This window comes from Carlito syrichta, unplaced genomic scaffold (assembly GCF_000164805.1).
Source record: "Carlito syrichta isolate Samal-C Ts95f unplaced genomic scaffold, Tarsius_syrichta-2.0.1 Scaffold304635, whole genome shotgun sequence".
NCBI lineage: Eukaryota > Metazoa > Chordata > Mammalia > Primates > Tarsiidae > Carlito > Carlito syrichta.
In genome coordinates, this window is record NW_007248731.1 from 1234214 (window position 1) to 1261287 (window position 27074).

At 40.6% G+C, this 27074-nt stretch overlaps 1 protein-coding gene across 2 annotated transcripts in view; it reads left to right on the plus strand.

Annotated features, from left to right (window-relative positions):
* CACHD1 (cache domain containing 1) overlaps positions 1 to 27074 on the plus strand; it is a 196066-nt gene that overhangs the window by 59917 nt on the left and 109075 nt on the right. For both annotated transcript variants that reach the window (XM_008060504.2, XM_021713624.1), the window contains one exon: positions 24200 to 24348. In XM_008060504.2, coding sequence (XP_008058695.2) covers positions 24200 to 24348 — 149 coding nt within the window. The remainder of the gene's footprint in view (positions 1 to 24199; positions 24349 to 27074) is intronic.

Here is a 27074-nt window from a genome sequence, read left to right on the forward strand (position 1 = left end):
CCTTACAGAGTTGTTATTCTTCCTGTTTGTGTGTTGTCTTTCTTTTGGTTTTAGAGTTGGATCATGTGTGTTTTTAATCTTTTGCCTGTACTCTTGTGAAAAACGTTGTTCCTTTTTCCTTATCTTCTGTGTTCAATACTTTCTTAAGTGTTTCTTGTAGAGGTGGTCTTGTGGCAGCATAGGTTCTTAGGGATTGGATATCTGGGAAAGATTTCAGTTCTCCCTCACTGATGAAGCTTAGCTTGGCTGGGTAGGTTATTCTCGGTTGAAATTGTTTATCTTTTAGGACTTTGAAGATAGGGTTCCAAGCTCTCCTAGCCTGGAAGGTTTCTGTAGGTAAATCTGCTGCTATTCTAATTGGTCTGCCCTGGTACGTAGTCTGACCTTTTTCTCTTGCAGCCTTTAGGATTTTTTTCTTTTATAGCTACTTTGTTTAGGCAAATTATTATATGTCTGGGAGTTGGTCTTCTCATTTGTTGTCTTGCAGAGGTTCTCCGAATCTCTTGTGTTTGAATTTTTTCATCCTTGATGAGATGAGGGAAGTTTTCTTGAATGATTTCATGAAATGTTTGTTCCAGTGTGACCTCTGTTTCTCTCTCTGCCTCAGAAAGGCCAATGACTCTTAAGTTCGGTCTCTTGAAGTGATCATTTATCTCTTGAAGGTTTTGTTCTGTCTTTTTGAGCTTCTTTTCTATGCTTTTGACAGTTTGGGTTAGTTCTGTGTTTTGGTCTTCGAGCTCTGAGATTCTTTCTTCTGCTTGGCTAATTCTGCTTTCCATGCTTATTAGTTTGTTATTTATTTCCATCACGGTATTCTTTACTGCTGTTATTTCTGACATCAGCTCCTTCCTATTTTCCTCTTGTCTCTCCTCAATTTCTTTAATTCTCTCTATTAATGTCTTGATGTCTGGGTTTGTTGCATGAGACCAGTCATTCTGGGGGCTCTTCGTTGTTTGTGTTCTGGAATCTGTTTTCTCAGTGTCTGATCTCCCAGGGGTCTGTGTGAGACCTATATTCTTCTTTTGGTTTTTCTTCATTTGTGTGGTTTTTTCCCCCCTCCTTACTTTTTTCCTTCCCTCCACGTCACTGTCTTCTTTAATTCTGTTCTTCAGGGGTAGAGGGATTGCTTTTACTTCTGTTTGTACAATCTCCTGTTCCTCTTTATGTATGCCCTCTTACTTTGTTCAATTCTGGAGTTGCACTGTAGGTTGGGGGTGGTCCTTTTTGCAGTTTTGAGATTTACTTAAGGGGGGAGCTGTGATTCAAAATCTATCTGCAGGTCCTGGTATTCGCTGACAGGTGTATGGATAATCTGAACCCCACTTCCCACTGCCTTGGAATCTGTCTATGCAGTGGGGCTGTAGGTTTACTCCCTGAAATAAACTGTGGTTAGCAGAGGGAAGAGAATGGAGCAGACAGTGGGGGGAATTCGGGGGTGGAGAGAGAGGAGTAAGAGGGGAAAATAGACGAGTGTACCAACAAATGGAGAGAGACCTAAACTGAAACAGATTAAAAACAATAGACCACGGCTACAGACTAACCAACTCCCATACAAAAAAAAATAAAACATACAATGATGCTAACATACAAGCTAACCAACCACCTTATTGGTGTGTTGTTCCCCTATACAAAGATATGGTTTACAGAGAGGAGAAAAGAGAAGAAAAGGAAGAGGAAAAGAAAAAAAAAGAACAAAACAGTAGGAATAGAATTAAGTCATTAAACTAACAGGACCAATCGAGCACACTCTGAGACTTTTCATTTAAGTCCAATGTCCTTTCAGCTCTGATTTCTAGCTGTCTTTTCAAGTTGATAAATTAGTTCGCAGTTAGGGTCCATTGCCCCTGGCCTGCTATGAAGGACAGTTCAGGTCACCCTCAGTTCACCACTCAATCTGGCCTGTGTCTGGTTTTCAAGCTTGTTTCTCCCGTTTCGGTGTTGTTACCTTGAATCGCCAGCAGGTGGTGCTATCTCAGCTGCTCGCCCCAGAGGGGGTGGAGCTGGACAGGAGTTGGGCAGAGGCCGGAGATGGGAGCCTGTCTCAGGGCACATGGGAGAAGACCCACAGCCGGCAGCATGTCACAGTGGCAGAGGTGGCAGCGATCCCAGCAGATCTTGCCTGCAGGGGCTTCAAGGACTGAAGTCGTGGAGCGCCTCAGGCACGGGTCGCACGATGCGCTATGGCTGCCGTGGAGGCTGCAGCGGCGGCACTGGTGACTGCTGTGTCTGCAGCTGCAGTGGCTGTCCAGACCACTGCGATGCCCCAGCGGTGGCAACACCCAAGCTCCGTGTGAAGAGCAAGCTGCAGACGTTGGGATCCACAGCCCCCAGGGAGAGAGCCAGAGACCCTCTGCGTTCTTCTTTGCAGAGGGTTTCATAGACCAGGCGGCCCTGTCGCCATCTTGCCGGAAGTCAACAATATGTATTCTTAACTATTACACTCTACTCAGATTAATATTGTGACTTCAAATTAAACCTAGACCCTTTGCAACCTCATAGGTCCATTTTTCCAATACTATCCTTTATGTGAAAGTTATGTCAATTACATCTATATATATTAGAAACTGCATAAGACAATGTTAAACTGCCATATTTTTAAAGAAATTTTAAGACGTTATATATTATGATAAAATATACAAATTTTCAGTCCTTTTTAGTTCTTTCTAAAGATGCCAATTGATATTGAGTCTGAAGAAGATCCTTTAATATTTCTTGTGGTGGAGATATCCTGCTAACAAATTCTCTTACCTTTTTATTATGTTATATACTCAGAAAAATGTCTCTGTTTTGCCTTTCTCTTAAAAAGTGTTTTTGCTTGTGATAGAATTCTGTATTGAAGTTTTCTTTAAGGACTTTAAAAACATTCCACTGTCTTTTGGAATCCATAGCTTCTGGTAACAAGTAAGATTGTTGTTACCCTGTATGCGGTGTTTTTTTTCTTACAATGTGCTCTCAAGATTTTTATCTATTTTTTGGTTTTCAGCAATTTGACTATGACTATGCCTGCCTGAATTTAGCAGTCTTTAGATTTATCCAGCTTGGTGTTTATTGAGTTTTCCAAATTTGTAGTTTTATGTCTTCCATCAAATTTGGGGACTTTGGGAGCATTATTTCTTCACATATTTTTCCTATCTCATTATTTGCTGTCCTTCTGGGACTCTGATTACATGTATGCTAGATCTTCTGATATTGTCCTATAAGTCCCTAAGATAATGACTCTTCCTTCTCTTTTAATCTCTCTGATCCTCAGATTAAATATAGTTTACTCCTTATCTCCATTCTGCCATTAAACTCTCTAGATATAGTCTTAAAATCTCGGGTGTTGTATTTTCAGCTATAGAGTTTCCATTTGTTTCTTTTTACTTATTTCTCTACTGAGATGTCTGTCTTCATTCATTTCAAGCATATTTTTCTTAGCATTCTTGAGTATAGTTAAATAGCTGCTTTAGAATTCTCTCTTGATTATAGAAGATAGAAGTTTGAAGTTTATCTCGTTGACTGTCTTTTCTATTGAGAATTGATCACACTTTGCTTTTTTCTCATATGTTAAAAAAAATTGGGTTGTATCCTAGCATTGTGAAAAACTTTAGATTCTGTTATATTCCTATGAGGAGTACATTTTTGCTTGTTTGTTTTAAGAGGTAATTAATCTTGACTGAACTCAAGCTGCTAATCTGTTTCTTGGACAATAGCTCAAATCTCAGCTCATTTTATCCTTAGATGGAATTTGCTCTGTGCAGTATAGTTCAGGGCCTTAAGAAATTTTTTTGTCTCTAAAATGTTTCAAAATACTCTAGCCTTTAAAATACATGCTGGTAGAAGTTTTTCTGAGTTTGTTATTTGAGCATGCAAATTTTATCTGAAAGGTTTAAAATGTGATGTTTCCTTTTACAAAATATCATCCATAATAAGGAGAAGCAGGTTGGTTTTATAAGAAAATGAACTTAGTGGGTGTTACTATTCAAAATTATCATTTTACTCAAGTGTAAACTCAAGGCTTCAGTCATGAAGAATTTGGATAAGGTCAGAGCAATGAGTTAGAATCTAACTCAAAACAACAAACAGATCTAGATGTTATACAAAATGATATCCCTTGAGAAGAAAGATGCTCGGTGACAGGACAATTCAAAGCAGCCTACAAACACAAAATAGCTCTTCCTTTAAGGAGCTTTCTTAACCATTACAGTCTGCTTAGAAAAATATTCTGCTACTTCGCATTAAACGTAGAACCCTTGCAACCTTATGGGTCCACTTTCCAACACTGTCCTTTATGCTAGAATTATCATTAATTACATCTGTATGTATTACAAACTGCATAGGACAATGTTTTAGCTTTTGTTTTAAACGGCCATATTTAAAGAAATTATGAGACATGTTGTATGTTTTATTATAATATACATTTCAGTGCTTTTTATTTCTTTCTAAAGATAACCAAATGGTATTGAGTCTGAAAAAGTTTCTTTAATATTTCATATATATATATGTATCAACAATCAGCATTAACTAATAAATCTGTCCTAACTACTGTAGTGTCTAGAATTGCAGAGCAGGAATAGACTTCAGAGACCATGGAGACAAGGCCAAGAATGTTAGGGAACTTCCCTCTCCTCTCTTTTGGATAGCCCCAATAGGGAGAGTGTGGCTTGGAGAACTAAATAGCCTCATCTTTTGAGATGGAAAACTTGAAGTGCAAGCAGGACTCTGTCATTTACTATCTGTTTGATTTTTTTTTTAACCTTTCAACGTCTACATCAATTTCATCTGTAAAGTGTAGGTTGTATAAAAGATTATGTGGCTACCTACTCTGTAGTAGGCCCTCAATATTTTGTTCTGCTTCCAGAATACAAAAGGGTGATAGAGGGTCGTTATTAGGGTCTTAAAAGAGTTCAGGAGATGTCACCTCCAAATATCATGCTGATTACTTTTAACTGAGGACACTGGGTGCAGACAGAGACTTTCTGTGTAAAGACAGATCCTCCATAAAGAATTCAGTTGTCATGAGTCCCCTCCCCAGAAATCTTACTAACCAGGGAAGATTAACTTGGGTCACAGGAGAGGAGACTAGAGGTGACAGTAGGTCCAGATAGACTGTCACCTCTTCTTCTGAGGGCTACTCAGAGACAACTCTTATTACCTAAGAGCCTTTTTACCCATATAACAAGACAACCTTCTTTCACCAGACATGTCCTCCCCTCCCCCACATATCTTGCGTCACCGCCCCCATCCCCCAGAAGCCCCAACACCTTATTCCTTTCTGTAGCTCGGGATGCTGTATAAGCTTCAATCGTCTTACCCTTCTTTGAGTCTCATATTTTGTGGGACTCCTGTGCGTACTTACATCATTAAATATTTATATAAGTTTTCCTCCTGTGTTATGTCAGTTTAATTTGTAGCCCAGCCAAGGAACCGAGAAGGGTAGAAGGATGCCATTTTTCTCTTCCCTACAGTGTACCAGAGAGAAGATTGCTATTCTAATTCTGTTACTTAATCCTTTTGGATAAGGCCTGGAAGGAAAAATCTGTGCACTTTAAAAGGGGAATTTCTAAGCAAGAATGGTCCCAGAATCACAGAAAGACCCTAGAAAGGGCTAGTGGAAGCTTTAAATATCAGCCAAGCTAATGGAGAATTGTGGGACTTTGCTTTTGTATGGCTATTTGGATTACTGCTGTATTTCTTTTTTTCTTTCTTCTTTTTCTTGAGTCAAGTTCTCACTCTGTTGCCCAGGCTTGAGTGCAGTGGCATGATCATGGCTCACCACAGCCTTGACCTACTGGGCTCAGCGAGTCCTCCCACCTTAGCCTCCAGAGTAGCTGGGACTACAGGCGCGAGCCACCACACCTGGCTAATTTTAAAATTTTTCTATAGAGACGAGATCTCACTATATTGTCCAGACTGATTTCAAACTCCTGGGCTCAAGCAATCCTCCTACTTCTGCCTCCCAAAGTGGTGGGATTATAGGCGTGAGCCATCATGCCTGGCCTACTCCTGTATTTTTCAACTCATAGAAACTCTCCAATTTGGTTGTATTCTTGAACTGTGAACTGGACCACAGGAAGAAAAGGGACAAGGTTAGACAACAGCAGATGCAGAAGAACTGAGCACTTAGGAACTCTTGTCTTTGAATTCTGGCTCCCAGGACCTGATACTATGTAGGCATTTAATAAATATTTGTTGGAAAATGACTGAAGATACTCTGGCACCTTGATATTCATATTTCCAGAATCTGGATTTGTTTTAGGGGCTGCCTTGCCAAGTGTAATCTTGTGGGGTGATACCCTGAAGGCTCTCGTTTTATTTACAAATACCTAGTGAAATAAGTTTAAGGCTCAGACTTGTCCAGACTGGAAGAATCTGGGAGGTGGGGTGGATAGATTTCATTCTTTCTTTGCCTCCAACCTTTCCCTCATCTGTCCTAGGGGGATTGTTCAGGCTGGGTCCTGGTTTAGTTCACACCCTTACTCAGATGCACACTTGGCTCTGTGTTTATTGTAAATATGGTATGTACTAAATGTTTGTTGAATGAGTGAATGAAAGGCACTAAATCTATAGGAAGGCCAAAGAAAGGTTAAGAGGTATTGAAACCGCCCAGATGGGGAATTTATAATGAGTCAACCAAGAGTAAACAGTGCTGTCAGGCCAGAGCCCTGGCAAGTTTACCTGGTTTGTGTTTAGGTTTCCTTGACTGGGAATCAATCTCAATCTGTGTTGGCTATGACTATTCTTGTTCTGACTCTCCAGAAAAGAAGTTAATTTTAATCTTAGAAACCCTCTTCTAGGCTACCTATCAAATCACTGGATGCTTTGTGAGTAAAAATGGATGGTGTTCTGTCATTTTGGAAAGGTAGTCTACAAGTAGATGTGATAGTTACAATATTTGTGTTATTAGTTTTCTTTGTGCTTCCATGTATATTTTGTCATTTTATGCTTTTAATGATATAAGAAGCGCGAGTATTATCATCCCATTTCCATATAAGTAAACCATATTTCAGAGAGGTGATAATTATAAGTGATTCAAGGCCTAGGGGAAATGAAATTGGCAGAGACAGAATTTTTAATCCCAGTCTTGTGCTTTCTTTATTTTGTACTGCCTGTAATCATCATTTATTGAACACATATCATTAATTAAGCACTACGATCACATCTTTTCTCACATAACCACCTGGCTTGGATTTAATTTTTTCATTGTGTATCCTTTCCTAATTGAATATAAGTTCCATGAGAGTGTGGATTTTTGTCTGTTTGATTTCTTCAGATGTCCTCAGCACTGCTAAAACTGTCCTCATGAAATATATGGTGGGTGCTCAGTAAATATTTGCTGCATGTATTAATAATCCTCAAAAACAATTCTTCAAAGTTTACTGACAAAGAAAATTATGCCCACAGAAATGTCCTTTTCAAGGTGATTCAAGTAAAGAGTTAAAGAACCTGATTTCATATTCAAGTATGTTTAGATTCAAGTATGTTTAGATATATGTTTTCAAAATTTTGTTCCCTCAGGGATGGGGAGAGGTACTGCCTATGTTATCACAGAACATAAGCGGCCAGATTCTTCTTCACACCCTCCTCTTTTGTTCAGTATATTGAGTTCAGTATGAGGATTTTTTTTTTGGAAGGGGCGGGGGGAATCTGTCACTTTCCTTTTAAAAAAAAAGGAGAGGTTTACAAACAATTATGCTACAACAATAAGTTAAAACAAATTTGAATTTGAATTTTTTTTTAAAGAATGTAATAGTATTGTGATCAGGGGATACTCCTTAAAGTTTGGAAGAGACAAAGAAATATTAAATATTTTTATTGCAGAGTGAAAATGTATAGTATGTGTTACCACCTCTAAAAACAAAAGTTAGTTTCCCTCTTCTGGAAGTTAAACTCCTGAGTATGGGGACCATGTCAGAATAATACACACTATTGTGCTTCATAGATATTGGAGGATGATGGATAAACTAGATTATGATCTCTTTGAGGGAGAGATTCTGAGCATGCCTCTAGTAAGTGGTAGGCAGGTGATGAATTCAGCAAACATTTGTTGAGTACTTATTATATACTTGGCATTGTAGGAAGAGAAACAAAGAGCTTATCCCAAGGACATTGTTCAATCACAGGAGACATTTTTTCATACATTTGATATATCTTGCTAATCTCTGAGAGGTGATGCTTCAAAGGACAGAAATGACACTTTCAGGACATCTTCCTTGATTGTATTTATGAGAGACAGAATGGTGATCTCAATAGACTGCAGACCTCATCTGATAGGATATTATTTTCAGTTATGTTCACGTTGTGTATGTGTCGCTGGAATCCTAATAAATGGCAAGTGGGTCCAAGAATTAGTACATATGTAAATGGCATTGCATTTTGGAAAAGATTGTTTATTTGATGTGAAGTTTGTGTTCATTTAACAAATACTGCTTAGCCGGGCTCAATGGCTCAGCTTGTAATCCCAGCATTTTGGGAGGCCCAGGTGAGTGGATTGCCTCAGCCCCAGGCTTCGAGACCAGCCCGGGCAACTTGGTGAGACCTCGTCTCTACAATTAAAAAAAAAAAATTAGCCAGGCATGGTAGCAGGCACCTGTAGTTCCGGCTACTTGGAAGGCCGAGGCGGAAGGATCACCAGAGCCCAGCAGGTCGTCGACGCTGGGGTGGCCGTGAGTGTGCCACTGCACTCCAGCCTGTGTGACAGAGTAAGACTCCAACTCAAAAAAACAAAACAAAACAAAAAAATCAAAACAAATACTGCTTCACACAAGTTATCTCATTACATTTTTACTGCAACCCTGTGATTAAATACAATTCTTTTCCTTGTTTTAGAGTTGAGGAAATGGAGACTTGGAGACATTAATTTCCTAGAATCATACTTGAATTAGGTGATAGAACTGGGATGTTGGCCAAAGTGGTCTCACTCTAAAACCCATGATCTTAACTATGTTCTAAAACTCTGTGCTGTGCTGCTTTTCATACTTTTTCCACTGCAGGTTTTTCTGTGTGTTTTCATTTTTAAAAGGAAGGAGGTTCATTTTCTCTTGAGAATCTTACGTCAGCTGATGTAAGCTAAATACTATGTCTAAACATTATAAGTACTATGATGAAAACTTAGCTGCCAAACGAGGAAAAGATGGAGCTTAAATGCTCAGTTGTCAGGGTGAAACAATAGTGGTGCCTTCTGCACTGTTAGCAACAAGCTTTTAGCTCTAATAAATCACAAGGCTCTAACTGGAGACTTAGGAGAAAGCTCATTCTATTACTAATGGATCATCCTGCAGAAACATAAACAATATATAAAAATAAGTGAAGTTCTTGATTATTCTTTGGTCTTTCTTCACAATTCATCATTATTCCATTATTAACATACCCTTAAGACAGTTGGTTTTAATTTGTGTCCTTGTGGAATTTCTATTGGACCACTGAGGTTTTGTTTTGTTGTTAAATAAGTACCCTGAAATAAGAACATTTACCTAATTAAGTGAGTGAAAAACTTCAGCTGTTCGGCCAGTATGTGGAATCAAAGCACAACATCATGGGCTTTCTTTTTGTTGCACATGAAATGCTGATAACGATTTAACCTTTTTGGTGTAGATTTAGCCTTTTGGTGTGGAACAGTGGTCGGTAAGCTTTTGTTAGCAGTGTTTCCCTGAAGGATGCAGCTGCCCTTGGATACCTCGTTGAAATCTCAGATTTCTTTTCCCATACAAGCGTGGAACAGTGATCAACTAACAGTGATCAACTAACAGTATGACTCAACTAACTTCTTAGGAAAAGAACCAGGTGGGCAAGGAGAAAGGAAGTCATCCCACATTCACTGGTCTCACTAATAACTTGGAATTTGAAGTATGTAGTCATCTTGTTTATATTTTAGGAAAATATATATGTAGCCTATGTTCTGTAGCCTTGTATGTATCTGGAAGTTAAAATATGTGTGTATACATGCTTGAAAGCTCAAATTCCTGTACTAAATATAGGCCAGCTGTCTTCAGGGTTGCATGTTGTATATTAGTCCACGTATGTGCCTGGTGTTGAGATAAGCTGAGATAATCCTTTCTATATACACTCTCACACATATGCCCTGTCTACTCACATACTTCATATCACGTTCTCTCCTTGTACCCAAGAAAGTGGCACATATCCATTGTTTATATGTATGATGGTACTCTGCATTTATTTATACACTTCATATGCATGGTATTTATTTTTATATTTGCAGAGATATATACACAATGATGTACATGTGAAAATACAAATGTAAAAATATACATCTATGCCAACCACAGAAAATAGAATCTTTACATATCCCACCATCTCCGCCACCACACACACATTTAAAGCTGAAAATTCCAGTTACAGGGTATTATTTTGTGTGTGTGTGTGTGTGTGTGTGTGTGTGGTGGTGGTGGTGTTTTGGCAAAAACCCAGACTCGTTCATTTCCTCATTCCCTTGTTTACCCTGGTTTTTGTTTCTACTCTTTGTAAAGAAACAAGTGATGGGTTTGGTGCTGTTTCTCCAAGGATGGGGGGGGGCTGGATGTTGCAGGCCCAGCCCAAGAGAGGCAAGTAGGCTTTGGGGCAAGACAGGAAGAGATATGTGAGCTCCCACTATGCACATCTATCTGTGCTCCAGCTGAAATGTCAGCTTTTCATGTAGCTCCGCAATCCCACGTATACAGGTACCTTTTTTCAGTGATAAGACCCTTGAAAAAATAGGGACCTGGGTTTATTACTCAGATAGTCAAAACTTCATTTAACTAGGAGAAAATAGATTGCATCTGAGTCCTCATTTTAAAGACCAGGAAAGACTGACTGTGTTGTGACAAATGAACATCCTACTAAAAATGGAAACAGCTCAGCCCATTTTGCACACATTTCTGGCATCACGAGACTGAATAGTATTTGAAAATGCTGGTGAGAAGAGATAGCAGACAAGATTTCTCAAACCCTGTCCCTATTTCCCCCATCCATAACTTCATCCTCCACCTAAAACTGCTACTCCTACTAGAAGAATAAAATAATTTCACATCATCTGTACTGGCAGGATGCATAAGCAGAAGTCATCTCAGAACATTTTATAAAACCTGGAGAGTGACTTAAGAACAGGGACCACCCATCCCCACCTTATCCCTTGGTGCAATGGGAAATACTTTGGCAATGATGTGAAGGAATTAATTGCTGCTAATATCTGGAACTCCTGAACTGGGTAAACGCTTTGAAAACCTGGACCCATGAAATAACATGTGGTGTGTTAAAATTGGAAACTCACCAAGCGCTATGGCTTAATTTTAACATCAGAAGACTTTGAGCAGGTAGGGATCATGTTGAAATGGCTGTTGATGGGTGTTTGCACTGGGCCTTCCTTAAGCAGTCTTTCCTTAGTCCTTTTACATGCTGCAAAGTGCATGCTGGTTCTTCGGCAAAGTCATCAGGAAGTGTCACTGTCACATTCGCTGACACCCATGTCAGGCCTACTATAGCGCCTTCCTCTAGAGAAAGGTACTGGCAGGGAATCCTGCAGCCAGATAGCCGATAGAGAGCAAACATGCCCTGCTTCTTCTGTTTGCAGTCTGCCCTGTCATCAGAGAGGTGATGAGAAGACCTTCCTAAATCCAACTGCAACGTAGAGAGTGATCTTAGATGCAGCTTGGCAAGGGAACACACAGAATAGTTTAGAGAGGGATATAATAAAATTGTTGTGGTTCAGGCAAATATCCTCATTCCTCTGGTTTGGAACCCACATGGGAAACATTTCTTTTTGTTGTTGTTTCTAGCAAGTCTTAATAGCAGGCAATGTATTTCCCACCAGCATCCAACATTTGCACCTCATCTAAGTTGTATGTGGTGTGTGTTGAGGGTGGGGAGTGTTGTTATTGGCTTGAAAATTTTTTTTCCTAATTATATCTTTTTAAAAAAAGAGCAAAACTAGTACCTCTGCATCAGCACTTATAGCTATGTGCCTGCGTTGTAAAGGCCCCCAAATCTCAGGAGTTGCTTTGCTACTGCTCAAATATCTTGAAACTATAGTGTAAAAGGGTCTTTCTCTATTGACATGAGCACATTACAAGCTGGCTTCAATGTTCAGATGCAGGACCAAGAGAAAGAGAGAGAGTGTTCCTACCTCCTAATGTCCCATCAGACTCAGGACTCAGGTAATATGGATATTCAAGGCCAGTCTTCAACTGCTGAAGAAATCAAATGTTTGTAAGATGGTTCCTTTTGTACTATTTTTCCTTCCTTAGTTTTATTTTTTGAGTTGAAGTCCCACTCTGTTACTCAAGCTGGAGTGCAGTGGCACAATCATGGCTCACTGCAGCCTCGACTGCCCAGTCTCAGGTGATCCTTCTGCCTCAGCTTCCCAAGTAGCTGGGATTACAAGGCACACGTCACCCACACTCAGCTAACTTTTTTTATTTTTTATTTTTATTTTTTAGACAGGAGGTCTTGCTATGTTGCCTAGGCTGGTCTCTATCTCCTGGGTTCACGCGATCCTCCTGCCTCGGCCTCCCAAAGTGCTGGCCTCTTTCCTCCATCTTAAAGGGAATCTACATTATAGAAATGTATTATTCCAAATATAGAAATACACTGTGTATCAGGCACATCTTGCATTCGTCTTTTGCAACAGGGGACTAGGACTGTCACCAAGCTCTATTAACATTGATACTATGTATCAAAGAAGTCCTAGAATGGCACAGTGCTGTATTTCCTTGGAAAGGCAAGTCAACATTATTAAGAAAGGAGAAATAGAAGCATCTAGATTTTAAAAATTTTAGCAACAGTCATTGTGCCTCAAGATTGTCTTCCCAGGCCTTGGGCTTAATAAGTTCTTGGCCAATGTGAGGGCAAGGGTGTGTTTAGTGGTAGCAGATTTTTGTTTCCTTTCCAGTGTCTTCTTTCCTTTCCGTTGCTGAGCTAAAGTGACACTTGCTGGCAAGTGTTTGATCGATATGCTCTTAAAAGGAGCCCCTGGAGAACACTAAAGTGCTCTGGTCAGTTGGCCTCTAACTGGTGGCTAGGTCAGGTTTCGTCCTTCATTTATGCAGCAAACAGCTTCCTGAGTGCCTGACTCTGAGCGTCTGACTCTGGCCCAGGTCACAAGGTTGGCTTGTGACAAATAATTATTTGCGTTGGGTATGGGAGAGTTTGGGCTTACAGCACAGTTTCATGTTCTCAGATCCCTCCCAACCTGTTCGTTCCTAGTTCCTCTAGTGGCCTGCTGCTTACTGGAATGCTTCTATGTTATACCTGGGTATTTATACTCTAAATAAGAACTTTACCAGTAAGAGGAAAGAGACTGGATTGGCTTTTCTTTTCCACAGTTAAGTGTGTCTTTCATAGGCCACCAGAGAACTCCTAAGTTCATGAACCCATGGTATTCTTTTCCCCTTTTTCCATGATTAATGTCCCACACAGGCTTATCTCAAAAGTTGTGCAGTAAAATGTTAGAGATGATTCTGCTTGGTATGGTTCCTGGTCTCCCCTTACTCTCAGCTCCCCAAATTTTCAGCCTCTTGATTCTTTCTAAGGTCAAGACTAGGTTGAACCACTTTTTCCTTGTGAAGGAACGCTTGCTTATTTCAGATTTAAAGAAATCTCGGAAAAATAAAAAAAAGAAATCTCGGCTCAGGGGTTCCTGTTACAGAAAAATGAAGTGAGAAGTGACCTGAAGCCTGCCCTGTCCTTGTTTCTTTTGTTATGATCTGGTTGTTAAGGGTAGAGTGGGGTGAAAACCAGGGCAAGAGCCCATTGAGCCCTGGAATTGATAACCTTGGCTTGAGGAAGCTTGTGTGTGTATTGCCATGACTCTTCTGGAATACTAACATATACTGCCACCCAGACCCATCCCATCATAACCTTTAAAGCAAATGTGTATTCTACGCCAAGAGAGAAGCTGCTACTCTCAACTGTTTCCCAGGGCTCAGGCTCCTCTGGTTCTCTGGCATGTCAGAACTTGCCTTCTGTTTTTTCCATTGTACTCCTCCCAGCTCAGCACAGGGGCCCCACCTCTCACTGGATTGGGGTATGTGACCCTGGAGCCCAGACAGCCTTGCACATAAATCTTCCTGGTCCACCTGCAGATCGTCTGTCAACGGCTGCCCTGCTTCCCTGCTGGATGAGCTATCCCCACACTTTCGTAAAACAAGCCCGAAGCCTCCATGGACCAATGGAAATCCAGACTGGCCTTCTTCTGTCATGCCCTGTATCGTTACCTGCCATGCCCAGCCCTGCGCTACTGGGTAATTTCATGAAGCTCAAACTAGTGGTGACGAGCAAACCATATCATAACCACAGCCAGTTGCCATCAGAATATCCTTCTAAACAGGTGCTCTTTTTTCGACAAGATTATGAACTGAATGTCTTTCCAAAATCCTGTGTTGGTATTAGGAGTTGGGGCCTTTGGGAGGTGACCAGGCTGAGATGAGATCATGAGGATAGAGCCCCCACAGTGGGGATTAGTGCCTTTATAAGAAGAGACAGCGGTACCAGACACTCTGTATATGACAATTAGGCTTGTGGACCATCCTAGAAAAAGTGCTACAAACCTCATTGCTGCATATCCCTATGGTCACCTTAGAAGTATTTCCCTCGGGACACTGTGCACTGGCACCAGTGCCTAGTCCACCCGTCAAAACAGTTTTGGAGCTCTTTTTCTGAAATAGCCATCCGAGCCATCCTCATTATTTGTTGAGGACTGACAATTAAGTTTGTGACCTTGCCACCGTGTGCTTATGTTGGAGCACTGTACAATACAAATAACTGTATTGGAACACCCTTCCTACTCACCTGATCTGGCCCCCAGTGAACTTTTTCTTTACCTGAAGATAAAGCAAATACTGAAGGGAAGACATTTGATGACATTCAGGTCATCAAGGGTAATCTGATGACGGCTCTGATGGCCATTCCAGAAAAAGAGTTCCAAAATTGCTTTGATGGGTGGACTAGGCACTGGCATCGGTTTGTAGCTTCTCAAGGGAAGTACTTCAAAGGTGATCGTAGTGATATTCAGCAGTGAGGTGTGTAGCACTTTTTCTAGGGTGAGAACTTATTGTCAGACCTTGTAAGAGAAAGTAGCAAAGAAGCTCTCTCTGCCATATATGGATACCAGAAAGCTGGCCATCTGCAAGCGAGTAAGGAGGGCCTCACCAAACACTGAAGCTGCTGACATCTTGATCTTGGACTTTCTGACTTACAGAACGCTGATAAATAGATATTTATTTAAACCACCCAGTATATGACATTCTTGTCAGAGTAGCTGGAGCTAGCAAGACTTGCCCCAAAGTAGGCAGGCCCTGAAGCATCTGATGGACTTGAAGCAGCAACGAGCGATATCCATAAAGTATCTGTCCTTTTCTAGACTCAGAAACAGATTTTTCCAGTATGACAAATAATGGTATACCATGTGAGGGTACATGCATAAGTAATTAACACCTTGAAGTCTCTTCTACTTGCTATGCACTATATTCAGTAAAAATGCATAGTGGGCCAGGTGCAGGGCTCAAACCTGTAATCCCAGCACTTTGGGGGGCCAAGGCGAGAGGATTGCCTGAGCCTGGGCAACTTGGTGAGACCTCGTCTCTACAATAAATAAAACATTAACTGGGCGTGGTAGCACATGCCTATAATTCCAGCTACTTGGAAGGCTGAGGCGGAAGAATCACCAGAGCCCAGCAGGTCGAGGCTGCGGTGGCCGTGGGTATATCTGGGCAACAAAGAGTAAGACTCCAACTCAAAAAACAAACCAACAACAACAAAAATGCATAGTGCCACTCAAGAGGATGGATTTATTCTGCTTATTCTGTTTATTAGCTGGGTGACCTTGGGCAAGTTAATCCACTGGAATCATCTGTAAAAATAGCATAGGGTAATTACCAAGGACTGTTGTAAGGATTAAAAAGTATCAGATAAAGTCACATTTTGCACAACTGCCTGGAAATTATACATAAGTAAGCAAGTCATCAGGCAGTGCTGATTATTGTTATGTTATTGGTTTATTGGGAAAAACAGGATCCTCAAATGAGGAAAGATCAACCATGGGAAGCAGAATGTGAGTGGCATAGGTCAAGAGTCCTGGGAAACCCGGGAAGAGAAAAGCTTGCGGCGGCTTTAAAGAGGCTGACATTGTGTGAGGACTGGAAAAATGAGCAGAGTTTAGATAATTTGATCTGCAAGAGTTCATGTTTTTCTTCAGTTTGAGGGAGGGTATAGCAGAAAGAGGATTGAGCTAGGGATTGGAAGAAATGGTCTCCTTGTCTCCTACTCTTACTCAGCTTGAACATGGGCAAACCACTGAGCCTTGGTTTTCCTGATTGTTAAAGTGGGATGGGGAATACCCGCTCTGCCTCGCTCCCAGGGTGGTTATAAGGCACAAATGAGACAACTCATGTAAAAATGGTAAAATGGAACACAAGAGTAAAGTCACTGTTAGATCTTTTTTTTTTTAAATTGGAGTCTCACTCTATCACCCAGGCTGGAGTGCCGTGGCACACTCACGGCCACCCCACCGTCCTGCTGGGCTCAGGCTATCCTTCTGCTTCAACCTTCCAAGTAGCCAGACCTACAGGTGCACGCTACCATGCCTGACTAATTTTTTTTTAACTTATTGTGGAGATGAGGTCTTGCCAAGTTGCCCAGACTGGTCTCGAACTTGCAGGCTCAGGCAGTCCACTCGCCTTGGCCTCCCAAAGTGCTGGGATGACAGGCTGAGCCACTAAGCCCAGCCCACTGTTCGATCTTTAAGAGAGGGTTCCCAAAGAGATCCCAAGCTGCTGGAGACTATGATTGCCTACCCTCCGTAACACCGAGCTTTTCAAGAGGCGCTGACAGCTGTAGTAAGGTCATAGCCTAATGTTACCACATCTATCCTCCCAGTGTTGACTACCCAGCCTTCTTCAAGTTCAGAGAATGTTCTCTCCGTTGGGTGTCTGGGCGAATATATTAAGTTTTCCAAACAATAGCATCAACTACAACAATAGTAAACAACACCCACTGCCATTCGTTTACACTCTGCTAAATAGTTTACAAGCCTTAGTCTACTTAGTTTTCAAACAATATCACAAAGCAGCTATCATTATCTCCAGTTTAGAGGCAATTAAATTGAGACTTGTAGAAATAACTTGCCTGGTGTTCTTCAGCTAGCACTTGACGGAGCTGGATTTAACTCGGATTTATTTGACTTCAGCTCTTCTCACCATTTGGCTGTTAGTCAAAGAAAAAAATGCACCCCCCCCACCTTGTGTCAGGCTCCCCATGTAGGATTAGCCATGAGGGTGAGTTAAATGAATAAAATGGTTAGTTAACATCCAGGTTGTTCCTTTCCTTTTGCTTATAGCTCTGTTATTGGAAAATTTAGCCACGGTATTTACTCAGTCACCACCTCATGTACCTTTCTTGTCCAGAGACGGCCCACTATGACAATAACAATGATTTCTTGTATTTATCCTGGGCTTTGTATATTCACTGTGTTTCCTGTGAATGTCATAATAAATCATTTAAGGAGAATGATTCCTATTTTATTCACGGGGAACGGATGCTGAGGAAAGTTAAGGAACTTGTCCAAATTCCTAGCTAGTAAGTGAAAGTCACTTTCTTGATTATTGCCACTATTACTAATAGAAAAAAGTGGCAGGGACTAGGGCATGTCTTATGTTCTTGTATACTGTACAGTGTGCAGCATGAAACAATGAGAATGTTTTCTGTGAAGAACTTTGGAAAGCAATGGTGTGATGTTCAGAGATGTTGATATTTGTGCTTAAGACTATTTCTATGTCATGTACCTTTAAATAACAAAACCCTGAAGCTTACTAGAAAACAAAATTAGAGGTTTATTCTTGAGTAATAAGGCTAGAGGTGAAGGAAAGAAGGATCAGCTATTAATTCTTATCAGGCACAAAGGTTTTTGAATGTCAAATGTTAAACTCTTCTACATTCAATAGGAATTTTGCTATGAATCTTCAGTACCCTGGGGTACATTTCCCAGTCAGCTTCATTGTTATGTATTTTAAATAAAGCATTCCCTAGCATTCAAAACTCCTTCCGGCCCTTCCTTTCAGGAAGCAGACGTAAATAATGTGTATACCTTGCCTTTGCATTTTTTTTTTTTACCTTTTCCTAACCATGTGTCCACCCCACCCCCAATCCTCTGAAATGTAAGGCTAAGGTAAAAAAAGGACTCTGGGGAAGTATGCAAATGACAGAAATGTCTATGGGAAAATTAAGGGAAAAGAAATTCAGCGAGAAAGAGATTCATTGATGTTGTGATGAAACGTTGTCACTGGAGATGATGACAAATTAGAATCCGTTCCCATGGGGACCACGCGCTACCTACTGATCATTTGACCCATGGCTGGATGTTGGCTAGCCTAAGAATTGACCAAGAAGATGACAAGATGGTTTTAGCCCTGTTGTCTCACCAGCATTCAGGAACCCCTTAGGGGATGAAGGGGAAAGGATAAAGAAGGATAAAAGATGAAAGCTGAACTGTGGAAAGAAAAATGTTTTTAATTACGCTGAAGAGGCTTGTGGGCCCACCTGTAGCTTTTTGTTGAGAATGTCCTTTGTTTTCTTCTGTCTGTGGGGATCAGGCAGGATACAGACCCAGAATCTGTCTGGCCTCTTGCAAGTCTCCGTGTTGGTTGGCTTGGTCCTCCACAGTTCAACGGAGAAGTCAGGACTTCATATCTTTGTGGGCCATCTCTCCTCTAAGGGGGATTCTGTCGTGCTTGCCGAGCAACCTGGGTGTGGTTGACCAACAGACATTTCTCTTAGAGGGAGAAAAAAAATACCCCCTGCAGTAGAGCAGGGGGTGAGGCTTCCACAGCGAGTCACCGTCGCATTCCAGTTAGGGCAGGAGTTCAGCTCAGGTAGTGGAGCTGGGGGGGGAGGCAGGAGCAGCCCCCAGGAGTTAGGATACTAAAGCTCCATGTGCCTCAGTTGCTCCACTTGTGAAATGGGAAGTTTCCTCTCACTACCCTATGGTGATAGATAAGTTGATGAGGTGAAAGTCCTGAGGAAAATGTTGAATCCTGAAGAATAGGAGCAATGTAGCCACTCTGTTCTCTTGCCTGGTTACTAACAAACGAATAAAACACCCTTGAGTAATCCGAAAAATGTAAACCGGTTTGATGTATCTTACACTACAGTGATCAGGTAACATTGGCTAGGCATTGGGGTTTTCTTTAAAGAATTTCACTAGATCAAATGTGGTCCTATTCCTTTTTTTATATGTTGGTAGTAAGATTCAACTATTCTAAACTTCCTCAAAGTATTTGGCTGTCATAGGACGAATTTAAAATGAAATTAATTTTTAAAAATCTAATTCTTATTATAAAGTCATGAGACTGTCCATGTTGTGTGGTATGCTGCCAAGAATTTCACAGCATTTGTTAAAATGGATTTAAAAAGAAATGAGGGAGAGGGTTGATCTCTGTGTGTCACAGAGATAAGCGGTGTTGTATGAATGTTAAAGGCTTGGCTTTATGACCTTGAGCAAATTACTTACCCTTTAGTGGCGTCCACTTCTGGAAAATGGAGATGTGTACCTACATATGAGGTGCGTAGACCGTGCCCTGTATATAGTTAGCTCTCAGCATATGTTGGCTTTTTTTTTCCCTCTATGAGGCAAGATAGGATGTCACTTTATGAAAAATTAGGGAATATCTGACTGACAGGTGTGAATCCAAGTGGAGAGAGCGTACATTTGAGACCTTTTGTTAAGTGTGATGAGTGCCTGGATACTTTATTCAAGGTACTATCTTTGATGCTGGAGAATACAGCTTGAGGCCAACCCTAACCAGGAAGTCAAAGACAGACTCGCCTCTCTCCCTGCAACACACACTTCTACCAGGGTCCCTGTCCCATCAGCCAGTCACACCCCTATCCCGCACCTTCTAGGAACACTCAGTTTCATTGCCAGCCCAGGTCGGGGGGCCTTCTAACACTCTGCTCTGTGTCTTGTCTAATTATGTTAACAGGAATTCTCAGCCTGTGTGATTTGTCATATCTTAGTATTCCAAGCCACCATCGAAGCTTCTTTTAGGTTTAGTTTGTCTGAAGCACCACAGAAGTGAGCATACGGGTCTTGAGTCTGAGTAAGTGAATGGTTCTTTCACTTTTCTGGTGGCTTTAGGCTAGTCACTTCTTGATATAAAATGAGAATACTTGCACCGTAGGGTGCTGGTGCCTGGTATATGGTAAGTACTTCTGTAGGGCGGCTATTAACATTTTCTGAAGAATGCTGAAATATCTTTGCCGTGGGTTTCCAATCTCTGTGGTAACAGTCTTGGTATTCTTGATGATTTAGGCGCAGTGCCCACATTTGAGCAGCTTTGTTTAGCTTGGTTTCAATGTTCTTATCCTAGGATGGAATTCATCCTGTCCTGGAAGTGCCAGTTATCTGTTGCTGCTTGACAAACTGCCCAAAACTTAGTGGCATAAACAACTATTTCTTTATGCTTACAAATTCTGTGGGTGAGGATTTTGACCAGACACAGCGAGGACAAATTATCTCTGCTTTGTGATGTCTGGGCTTCATCAAGGGGAGACTCTGGGTGCTGAAATTATCTGGAATCTTCTTGGACCCGGATGGGCTGGGATGTGAGAGTGAGGTGAACTTGGGCTGGGATGACTTGAAGACGTGCTTAGCTGATACTGCCAACTCAGTACCTACCATGGCCTCTCCATGTGTCTGGGACTGCTTACAGCATAGTAGCTGGTAGCTACCAAGCAAGTGAGCATTTTCAGAGAGACAGGTGGAAGCTGCGTGGCCTTTTATGACCTAGCCTTGGAAGTTACACAGAACCACTTTCTCCATGCTCTACAGGTAGAAGCCATCCTGAGTCTACTCAGAGTCACGCAGCGGGGGTATGGGGAAGTGTAGATTTCCACCACTCAAACAGGGAGGCGTGTTAAGGAATTTACAGCAAATTTTTATATAAATACCATTCTAGGATGGCAGCTCCATTTTGGGATATATAAGAGCCCTGACTTCTACCTATAGCAAAGCATGCCTTACAGCCTCCATTCAGCTACTTAACTCACCATCATATCATGAAAGCATCCATAAATGACATGTAAGCAAATGACTGTGTTCCAATAAATCTTTACTTATTAATACCAAAATTTTGATTTCATACAATTATTAAGTATCAAAAAATATTATTCTTTTTAAAAAAAGTTTAAAGTGTAAGACTCATTCTTAGCTCATGACCTACATGGAGGTAGCCAACGGACTAGATTAAAATATCTATGGTTAGCTAGATGTGACTTAAAGTTAGAATTTTTCAAATGTGTCGAAGAAATCTTTGGGTTTTTCTCAAGTGCAGTTAAACATTAAGTGTGTGTGGCGGGGGGGCTCCTAGCTACTATGCTGTAAGAAGTTCAAGACACATGGAAAGGCGGATAATTATAAATTTCATTTTCTTTTTTTAAAGTCAGAGTCTCACTCTTGTCACCCAGCCTGGAGTGCAGTGGCCCAATCATGGTTCGTGGTAGCCTCAACCTCCTGGGCTCAGGTGATTCTTCCACCTCAACCTCTCAAGTAGCTGGGACTACAGACGCACACCACCATGCCTGACAATTTTTTTATTTTTTGTAGAGACGAGGTCTCACTCCTGTTGCCCAGGTGGGTCTCAAATTCTTGGGTTCAAGCAATCCTCCCACCTCAGCCTCCCAAAGTGCTCAGATTATGGGTGTGAGCCACAGCACGTAGCCTATAAATTTCATTTTCATTTTAAAGAAAATTCATTTCTTTTAATAACTCCTTGTCTTCATCAAGTTACGGAGCATTCGTTTCCAAGGGCAATGAAGGACAACTCTCTTAGTAATCCTAGGTGGAAAATTAATGCTATTTCTTTTTTCATGAGTCAGAACCTAAAAAGAAAAGATAGAACTTGCTTCTTGATAGAGTTTTCAGAAATACATACTGTTATATGTTTTATATATATATATACATATACATACACATATATATATTAAAGATGTGGGGTATAATTCAGGGCTAGATACATAAGTGATCATCGTTCAGGTAAAGTTTGGTATCCTTATTGATATTATGTGTCCTCCACCCTTCCCCTGGCCACGTCCCACTACTGCCAATCCCTTTCTTACAGTATTATGATAAATGTTCAGGGTCCACTTATGAGTGAGAACATGTGGTACTCAGATCTTTGTTTCTGTGATAAATCACAAATATTATAGACTCTAATTACATCCAAGTTGCTGTGAAGTTCATAATTTTGTTTTTCTCTATGGCTGCATAATATTCCATCATGTAAATGTTTTTAAAGAGGTCGTTGAGGCTGGGCGCCGTGGTTCGTGACTGTAATGCCAGCACTGTCGGAGGCTGAGGTAAGAGGATTGCCTGAGCCCAGGAATTCAAGACCAGCCTGGGCAACTTGGCAAGACCTCCTCTCTACAATAAATAAAAAATAAATTAGCAGGTGTGGTGGTGCATGCCTATAGTTCCAGCTACTTGGAAAACTGAGGTGGAAGGATTGCCGAGTCCAGCAGATTGAGGCTGTGGCGACTGTAAGCGTGCCATTGCATTTTAACCTGGGTGACAGAGTGAGACTCCCACTCAAAAAAAAAAAAAAAAGTGATCATTGACAATCAAAACAAAAAATAAAGTTGATGACTCTCAGTCAGGAGTGGATTTTTTTTTTAGCCTTTATTAGGTCATCAAATATTCTTTGTGTTGCAAATTGGGATAATTATCTTTGCTTTGTATCTAAATCAAAGTTTCTCAGCTGGGGCACTGTTGACATTTTGGGCTGGATAAGTCTTGGTTATGGGGAGCTGTTCTGTGCACTGTAAGATGTGTAGGAATGTCCTAAATGTTACTTTGTGGCATTTTCCAGCAAGGTGTGACAACTAAAATTGTCTCCCAACATTAGCAAATGTCTTCTGGGGGCAAAATCACCAATGGTCTAAATGAAACTATGTTTGTGCATTTTACTGCAATGAATGCAATGAGCAAAACCTACATTTTATTAATAGTAAGAACTCTAGTTCTGGGAGTAGGATTGTAGGTGGGCTAATCTTCAAGACTCACAAGTCCTTCTTTCAAAATGATAAGACAAATCAAATTATAAAATTAAACATTAGACTCATTCTTTTGTTTTGTCTGAAAATGTTTTTAAGCTTATATTTTGTGTAAATTTTAGCAAGGTTCAGAAGCTCAGTTATTTCATTGAGATTTTGAAAGCTCTAGAATATCTCTGGAACAAAATCAAGATTTAAAATCCGTTTGAAAATAACAAAGGAAGATACTCTGATTTGACTCCATGTTTTTGGCCTGGAAGCTATTGGATTGTGTAAGACGCATGACCCAAAGGAGATGATTAGTTTTCCTCTAGTGTGCTGATAATGAATAGCTCTACAAAACCAATTAGCTATAATTCTATCAGTCATTTCATTTGGGTAACATTTTGTTTAAGGGGAAGAAAACACCGTTTTCCTTGGAGATCAGTGATTAAGCTGTGATATTTGGTGCAAGCAATGGAGGAAAAAGCAGTGTGCTTACCAATTTGCTTTCATTATTCTCACATGAAAGTAAATCATGATGGAGTGTCTGTTCACAGCAGTGAAGAAAGACATTTGTCCATCTTAAAGGTGGAACAGACTTAACACAAGTATATTCCTGGCTGTATATTTTGCTTTAGGTAGATGTCTGCATTGTACAACCCCAAAGAGTTGCCGTTCATATGGATGACTTGGGGCTGGTTATCAGGAGGTACTGAATGTTTTTTCCCTTCCTTTTTGTAGTCCCTCCTTGAAAATCTGCGTAAATCCAGTACCACAAGTTATAGATAATGTCTCTTCTCTTTTTTCTACCAATCATTATTGTTGCTCCGTAATACACAAAGTTCGTTGTCATTCTAAAGACAATAATGTCATTAGTCTTTGTTTTTGCTTTTCCAGTAAAGAATTTTATGGATAGTTATTATTCTATTTGAATTTGAACCCATGAGAAGTTTGTAATATGTTATCTTCTGTCATAAGAGAGAAGATATAATTCTGTTGTTCTCTGAGTATCCTTTTGTGACTTCTGGGCATTGTGCAATTTTTATCCCACAGCCTGCACAGTGGAAGAAGACTTGGGTGTACATTGCTTGTTTTATCTAAACCTTCATATATGCAGCTTCATTAATGATTTTTATTAGAAAAAGCACAATGGGTTATTGTCTTAGACTTTCAGTTTATTTTCCTCACTTTCATCCCACAGCTGGCCAAAAAAATCCGAGAGAAGTTCAACCGTTACTTGGATGTGGTCAATCGGAACAAGCAAGTTGTGGAAGCATCCTATACGGCTCACCTAACCTCTCCCCTCACTGCAATCCAAGACTGCTGTACTATTCCACCCGCCATGATGGAGTAAGGTTTTCACATTTTGTTGTTGTTGTTTTACACTAGAAATTGAATCACTTGTGTGTTTCATTTTTGTAATCAAAATACCTGTGTTTGTTGATTGTGACATGTATAGTGTGTTTTCTATGATGTAAGATAAGCCCTTTATCTTTACATAGACAATAGACAAGAAATTTTTTTTAAAATGTGACTCAGGGTCCTATAGCCAGAAAATTCTGTATCCTTCCTACTCACCTTTTTGGCATGTTGGATTCAGGTTCAAGAATAACTATGATTTGAGTACAGAGTCTAAATCTAGGACACTGGAAATGTTTTGTCATGAGTCAACTATTAAGACATGTAACTTACTAAATTTAAGAGGGTGCTTTTTGTCTTTAAAAGAGTAACCAAAAAAAAAAAAAAGATCTCACTTCTTATGTTAGTAGACACTACACTGTCTTTAAAACTTCTAAGGGAAATGTGGTTTTATATAATATTGAAACAGGATTAGTACATGCATGGCTGAGGATATTTTTATTTATTAGCCTAGTGATATTTATGTCTATAGGACCATGTGATGCTGGAAATTGTAATGGGGGGGACACTTATCTAGAGGTACAAAAAACTTTTAAGTTTGACTTGGTCTCTAATTACCTATGTGCCCTTAATCAAGTGACTTAATGTTTATTTTTATGCTCAGTTTTTAAAAATCAGTCAATGTGGATAATAATCTTTATTTTACTGATTTTCTAGGGCTATTTAGAATAAGTAAAAGATGTTAATATGCTTTAAAAATATATGAGTATTTTAAAATAATGTTAATTAGTATGGATTATTCCTCTTTTGCATAGTAAATGCTCTTGAGACTAGGCAATGGATGGATATAACGTTGTTTTTTAGTGGTTAAATGCTTTGTTTCCACAAGCAAGTTTTCATTCATTATAGTTTCTTGGTGAGCTTTAGAGGTAGCAGGGCAACCTTGAGCATTTCTCCATTATGTGGTGTTAAGACGAGCCTTTCTCTGGCTTACCTTGTCTGCCACCTGAAGTTGTTCTCAAAACTAATTGAAAGCTTCTGCAGTCTGAAATGAGACTGTCTGGCTGAAGGTAGACTAAATTTCACTTTCAGCACTTAGTATTCACCTGATCTTGCACAGCTGATGTCTCTGGGCCACCGTGACTTCATGTGACATTCAGTGAAATTACAGGTGAAAATATTTTGTAGACTGTGACATTCTAAATACTGGCCACAATACTTTCATATCACAGGGAACATTTTGTTTTTTTGTTTGCTAGGTATAACCAAAGATCATCTTTTTTAGTTGGCACACCAGTAACTCAAATCTTTTAACAAATTCTTCGCTTATCTAAAAATAAAATGAAGGCTGGGCGCAGGGACTCACACCTATAATTCCAGCACTTTGGGAGGCTGAGGCAAGAGAATTGCTTAAGCCTAGGAGTTCGAGACCAGCCTAGACAAGACCTCGTCTCTACAATAAATTTAAAAATTAGCCAGATGTGGTGACACGCACCTCTAATCCCAGCTACTCGGGAGGCTGAGGTGAGAGGATCACCTGAGCCCAGGCAACTGCACGCCAGCCCGGGTGAAAGAGCGAGACTCCAATTCAAAAATAAAAAATAATGAAAATAAAATAGAACTAAAATGAGCGTCCGGTCGGGTTTTGAGCCCCAAGAGAAACTGATTTTCAGGACAGGGGGAAAAATAGTATAGTAAAAAGTCCCTAGAGCCAGAATGATGATTTTTATTTCTACCTAGGGGACAGACATGTGGCAATCAACGTCTGGGTACATTTTCTGTTGTCACAACTGGAAGGGGTGGAAGGGATAATTGCTACTGGCATTGAGTGAATAGAGGCCAGAGATGCTGCTACACATCCTATAATACACAGGACTGCCCCCCAAAACAAAGATTGCCTGGGCCAAAATATCCAGGAGGTTTTGAGGTTGAAAACTGCTGGCTTAGAAGATTGGGTTCTCATCCCTTTTTTTTTTTTTTGAGTTAGAGTCTCATTGTTGCCCAGACTGGAGTGCAGTGACCGCTCCCGGCCACCGCAGCCTCGACCTGCTGGGCTCCGGCGATCCTTCCGCCTCAGCCTTCCAAGTAGCTGGAACTACAGGCGCGCGCTACCACGCCCGGCTAGCTTTTTTTATTTATTGTAGAGATGAGGTCTCGCCAAGTTGCCCAGGTGAGTCTCGAACCTGCGGGCTCAAGCAATCCACTCACCTCAGTCTCCCAAAGCGCAGGATTACAGGCTGAGCCACTGAGCCCAGCTATCTTCATACGTTTTTAAGGAGAACCAGCAATGCTCCAGAGGGGCAAAAACCAAACCTTGAGTTGACTGCCTTCTGCTGGCAAATCTACCCTATCAGTTGCCACCTGGTGAATTTCTATCAATGTTTCAAGGACTACCTGAACAGTTTGCCTTTTCTCCATAGCTTCCAATCACCTCTTTCTTTCTTCTCCTTTTTTCCTTTTGCCCATGGAAATTTGTATTGCTTTCTCATTTTTGTTCCCATAGTAGTGTTTGTACACCTCTGTGTAATGTAGAATTTTAATGTATCACACCTTGTTGTGAGTCTTCCTTCCCTGCTGTTTTTAGGCAAGAGTTACACCTCATCCTTTTCCTACCTAGCACCTGGCAATTGTGTTTGTTTATTACTAGTTATTGGAATGGATTTGAATTTAGGGTTAAGTAAGAGGGTATCATCTACTCTCAAGAAATGTGTGTTATT